The following is a 6,000-nucleotide window of genomic DNA, read 5'->3' on the forward strand; positions in this document are numbered from 1 at the left end:
TGCTATAGAGGGTTTTCAATGTAACAACCAGCACCTTGACTTGTGCCAAAAAGCCTTTGCATGTATGTATCTACAATCACACATGATTTTGCTCTGCTTCCTAAATTTTTCATTTAATTTCATTAGCTTTATTCTTCCAACCAGTTTGCCTTACTATTTACTGAAGATAGCCTTTTTTCATAAAATAGACAACATTTTCTGAATATTATGGAATAAACCTGGGCGTTTTGAGGCCAGGCCTTTTGCCTTAGTAATGCTTTTACCTTGCGAGTTCAATAACTTTGATTCTTACTTTTAATCTGTACATTTTACTCTTTAACTTGTGCTTTTAATCATGGTTTTATATAATTTTCTTATCATGCTTGTGAACCAACCAGAGTCACTTAGATGAGATGAGCAGTATAGAAATTTGATTGATCGATTGATCGATCGATCGATTGATCAATCAATCAATCAATCAATCAATCAATCAATCAATCAATCAATTTCCAGCTCAAGAGAATAAATTTTAGGAGCTGTCCATAACCACACTTAGACCTTATTATTACATATACATTTTGACTAAATATGGAACTTTGCTTTTCTATTTGGTCTGAATAGTTAGAAAAGTGTGGCTCCCTATAGTAGGTTATTGGGATGAAGTTATTTACACAATGATATCATAATGCAGTTGACATTGTTGATTTTCTGACTTCCCCAGGGCAAATTGTACTGTTAACCATATAGAAATAGCAATGGGACTTAGACTTATATATTGTTCCACAGTGCTTTAGAACACTCTGCAAGTGGTTTACAGACTCAGCATATTTTCTCCAACAATCTATTTCCTCGTTTTACCAATCTCAGAAGGATGAAAGGCTGAGTCATCATTGAGCCCCATCAGGATTGATCAGCTGTCAATTGGCAGAATTATCTTGCAATACTGCATTCTAACCACTGCGTCACCATGGCTCTCATCCCCAAGTCTACCAATAGGAAGCCAGAAAATCTGTTGTTATGACCAGAAGATTCCACAAGATTCTGTAGCTGGGTAAAGTTTTAAAGTAGAGTTGTTAAGCAGAATTCACTGTTTGTATTAGAAATTGTTTACCTGCTTCCTATTGGCTGCTACGGTTTGGCGCCAATCTTGTAGAGCTGTCAGGCGTCGCTTGTTGCCGGGTGAAACAGTATAAAAGAAAGTGCCTCCGGTCTTACGCGCTTCTCTCTAGCTCACGTCTGAGTGAAAGTGTATCCGCGTCTAGTTAGTCTCCTGCAGAGAATAAAGATTTAAAGTTAGCAACCGTGTTTCTCGGTCATTTCACTGGCAACGAGGGTCTAGAGGTGATTTTTTTTACGGAAAAAAAATCATTATGGCAACCCCTTTGATCATCCAGCCGCCCGAATTATTTGACCCTGAGAGGTCAACTTGGACAGCCTATATGGCTAAACTTGAAATTTTCTTGGAAGCCGCCGGCATGAAAGATGCTGACAACGGCCGGAAAAGGGCTTTATTTTTGAACTACTGCGGGACTCAAATTTTTGATCTGGCAGAGACCTTGACCGACCCAGAACCTGCAAATTCGGTTCCTTGGGACACTTTGATGGCTAAGTTGGCAGCTCATTTTAAGCCAACGAAACCTGCCAGGGTTTTCAGGCACCAGTTCTCCCGGATGGCTCAAGCTGAGGGGGAAACTATTAATCAGTTTGCCACTCGCCTCAGAACTATTTTAGCCAAGTGTCAATTTGACAATCCTGAGGCTAGGTTAACTGATGCCATCATATTTGGTATGAGAAATGTTTCTATCCGGAATAAACTGCTGGCAGCTGATGACTCGTCACTACAAGATGTAATTAAGGCAGCTCAAACCACGGAAGTCGCTGAAGCCGCTGCAGCTGACCTTAAGTCAAACGACAAGCTGGCCACAGTTTTTAAGATTGCTGAGGCTCCTCGCCAATCATCAACATGACTGCAACACATCTGAATTCGACCCATATGAAGACCACTGCTGCCAGCTACGAGGACCGCCTGCCAGACAACCTCAGCCATAATTTCAAGCCTGTGCCGGATGCCGTGTCAGCATGCCCGCTCGAGATGTCCCTTTAAGGATGCTTTCTGCCGCCGCTGCGACAAACAAGGCCACATTGCCGCCATCTGCCGAGCCATCCTACCCGACGACATCCCCTTCAATCAAGACCTGCTGCCCACTTTTCCATCTCAACGAGTCTACCGGCCATTCAGACAACAAGGAAGAGGGAACCGGAGACCATGGAGCAACCAAGGTAACCACACATCCACGGACTGCGGCGCCTACCCGCCAGCCCCTAATAAAATTATTGTCATGTTAAATCATCAACCATGCCACATGGAGCTGGACACAGGCTCTAAATTTACTTTAATGCCGTGGCATAAACTGAGACTATATGTGCCTTCGTTGTCCCTGGACTCCTTAAAGCCGCTGGACATTGCCATCAAAGACTTCCAGGGGCACCCAATACGGGTTTTGGGAAGCACTAGGGTGCCTATTACTTTTAGAAATATACATTGTATGTTGCCTATTCTAGTTATTGAGGGGGCGAATCATTCCCTTTTGGGACTTGATTGGATGGCTCCTTTGGGGTTAGCTGTCACTGGTCTTCACAAAGTGACTTGTTTGAAGGAGCCTGATTTTGTCCAAGAATTTCCAGAGGTTTTTAAAACGGGGTTAGGTACCTATAAGGGGCCTCCCATTTCTTTTTCTTTGGATCCGGCTGTTCCCCCTCTTCGGTTGAAACCTCGCAGGGTACCGCTACCCCTAATGGATAAATTAGATGCCCAATTGCAGAAACTCCAGGCTCAGGGTATCTTGGTTCCTGTCGAACATGCCCCCTGGGAGACCCCTATTGTCACCCCCCTGAAGCCTGATGGCTCTCTGAGAGTTTGTGCAGATTATAAATCTACCTTGAATAAGGCATTACAGCACAACTCCTATCTGATACCTGTCATGCAGCAGTTGCTGCATACCCTGGGATCTGGGAAAATTTTTGCAAGGCTGGACCTTGCACAGGCATACCAGCAGCTCCCAGTGGACGATGCCACAGCCCTGGCGCAAACAATTGTGACACACAGGGGGGCCTTTAAATGTACTCGACTACAATTTGGGATCAGTGTGGCCCCGGGTATATTCCAGCGACTCATGGAACGATTGCTCTGGGGAATTAGGGGGGTGGTCCCCTACTTTGACAATATTTTAATATCAGGGGACACTCCAGGCCAACTGCACTGTAGAATTCGACAGGTTCTGGCTAGGTTACAAGCTAAGGGATTAAGGCTAAAGCCAGAAAAGTGTGTGTGGGGAACTTCCTCAGTGGACTTCCTAGGCTTTAGGATAGATGAAGCAGGCATACACCCCACTGAGGAGAAAATCAAAGCCATTAAGGATGCCCCTGCCCCCACCTCTAGAACAGAGCTGCAAGCATTTTTGGGGCTATTAAATTTTTACTCTGTTTTTCTGAAACAGAAAGCCTCCGCAGCTGAGCCGCTTCATCGACTTCTCCACAAGGGAGCACCATGGAGATGGGGTGAGACAGAACAATAGGCTTTTAATGATATCAAAGACCTCTTGACCTCGCAAAGTGTCGTGGTACAATATAGTTCCACGTTACCACTTAGGCTTACATGTGATGCTTTCCCGTTTGGGGTAGGAGGGGTCCTGGCCCACATCTTGCCAAATGGCCAGGAAGCCCCAGTAGCCTACTTTTCAAGGACATTGTCCCTGGCAGAACGTAATTATGCCCAGATAGATAGAGAGGCACTGGCATTGGTAGCTGGGGTGAAAAAATTTCACAACTACTTATTGGGGAGACCTTTTCAACTGGTCACTGACCATAAACCCTTGTTAGGGCTCTTAGCCACCGGGCGCCCAACTCCACCTTTTATGTCCCCCCGCATGTCCCGTTGGGCTATTTTTTTAGCAGGGTATGATTATATCCTTGTACATAAGGGGGGCTCAATGATTAATCATGCTGATGGTCTTAGTCGCTGTCCATTAGGGCAAAGGGTGGAGGACCCTGCCCCTGCAGGGGATGTTCTCCTCATTGATTTAGGTGCACCATCCCTTATTACTGCCAAAGAGGTGGCCATGGAAACTAAAAAGGACCTGGTGTTGGGGAAGGTCCTCCAATATGTATTGAAAGGGTGGCCACCAAATGGCAAAGACCACTCAGTGCTGGACTTTAAGACCAAGAGGCTGGAACTCTCTGTGATGCAGGATTGTATTTTGTGGGGTGACAGGGTAGTTATACCCACTGCACTAAGGCCTCAAGTCATGCACATGCTGCACCAGGGGCACCCTGGGGTGGTCAGGATGAAAGCCCTGGCCAGAGGGTATCTATGGTGGCCAGGGTTAGACAAGGGAATTGAAGATTGGTTGGCCACATGTAGCCCTTGTCAGGAAACAAGGCCAAATCCCCCTAAAACCACCCCTGCACAGTGGGATGCACCTCAAGGGCCCTGGTCAAGGGATCTGGCTGGACCGGTGGGCACCAATATGTTTTTGATAGTGGTGGATGCATACTCCAAATGGTTGGATGTTATATTGTTAGGGTCCACCACATCTTCTGCAATTATACATGTACTGAGGAGGTTGTTTGCAACCCATGGGTGTCCAGATGTCCTGGTTTCGGACAATGGGCCCCAATTCACCTCTAGACAGCTGGAGCTGTTCTTAGCCCAATTGGGAGTAAGACATGCCTTGGTCTCACCCCACGCAGCCTGGGCTAATGGTATGGCGGAGAGGTATGTTAGGGTGGCCAAAGAGGCCATAAAAAGGTCATCGCCAGGGGAGATTCAAGAAAGGCTGGACACCTTCCTATTAACTCAGCACATAACACCGAGCCTAACTACCAATAGGAGCCCAGCTGAACTACTCATGGGGAGGAGATTGAGGTCTCCTTTAGATAGGCTGCACCCCTCTTATATTAAGATGAAGCCTGAGTATGCAACAACCCCTGAAAGGTCAATGTTTGTGGGACAAAAGGTGTATGTAAAAAACTTTGACAGGGGCAAACAGTGGGAGACTGGGATAGTGACTGAGCAAACAGGTCCTAAAACATGTATGGTCAAACTGGATGATGGACGCCTCTGGAAGAGGCACATAGACCATGTCAGGGGAAGACTGGAAACTGCCAGTATCAGAGGGAATATGGCTGACACTAGTAATGGGGTTTCTAATGCTTCACTCCCCACAGGGAGTTATACCAGACACAGCTGTGCCCAGGAACAAATAGATTGGGACTTACCTGGGTTTAGTGACCATTCCAGCGCTGCCCCAGCTCCACCATGCTCCAACCGGGGAAGTTCTTCACCTGCAGGACCAGAAGAACCTTCGTCCTCTGTAGATGTCCAGGTCCTGAATGAACCATGCCGGTCAGAACGCACCCCCAGGAAGCCTGCTTGGCTCGAAGACTTCATTACTTGCTTGTCCGAATAAAATCTGTAAAAATCCATCCAGAAGGGGGAGGGGTGTTATGACCAGAAGATTCCACAAGATTCTGTAGCTGGGTAAAGTTTTAAAGTAGAGTTGTTAAGCAGAATTCACTGTTTGTATTAGAAGTTGCTCAACTGCTTCCTATTGGCTGCTACGGTTTGGCGCCAATCTTGTAGAGCTGTCAGGCGTCGCTTGTTGCCGGGTGAAACAGTATAAAAGAAAGTGCCTCCGGTCTTACGCGCTTTTCTCTAGCTCGCGTCTGAGTGAAAGTGTATCCGCGTCTAGTTAGTCTCCTGCAGAGAATAAAGATTTAAAGTTAGAAACCGTGTTTCTCGGTCATTTCATCTGTGAAATCTAGTTATCTTGAAAAATGAAATAAGACATAACATTATTTCAACTACCTAGATTGTGTACATTGTACATCTATTGTACATAGATTTATTCTCTTGACTCCATCTACTTCACATACTCTTAAATAAAAAAGTGCATTGTAGTTAAAAATTAATTCAGAGGCCCTTTTCTAGATAATTCTACTTTATAAATCACTTGAGTAAGT

General features: G+C 45.6%; 1 protein-coding gene across 1 annotated transcript in view; it reads left to right on the plus strand.

Moving 5' to 3' along the window:
• LOC139166873 (complement factor H-like) overlaps window positions 1–5,767 on the plus strand; it is a 1,233,958-nt gene extending 1,228,191 nt beyond the window's left edge. The window contains exon 10 of the mRNA XM_070751055.1: window positions 5,206–5,767. Coding sequence (XP_070607156.1) covers window positions 5,206–5,447 — 242 coding nt within the window. The 3' untranslated portion in view covers window positions 5,448–5,767. The remainder of the gene's footprint in view (window positions 1–5,205) is intronic.
• Window positions 5,768–6,000: the final 233 nt, after the last annotated feature.

This window comes from Erythrolamprus reginae, chromosome 4, assembly GCF_031021105.1.
Source record: "Erythrolamprus reginae isolate rEryReg1 chromosome 4, rEryReg1.hap1, whole genome shotgun sequence".
Classification (NCBI taxonomy): domain Eukaryota; kingdom Metazoa; phylum Chordata; class Lepidosauria; order Squamata; family Dipsadidae; genus Erythrolamprus; species Erythrolamprus reginae.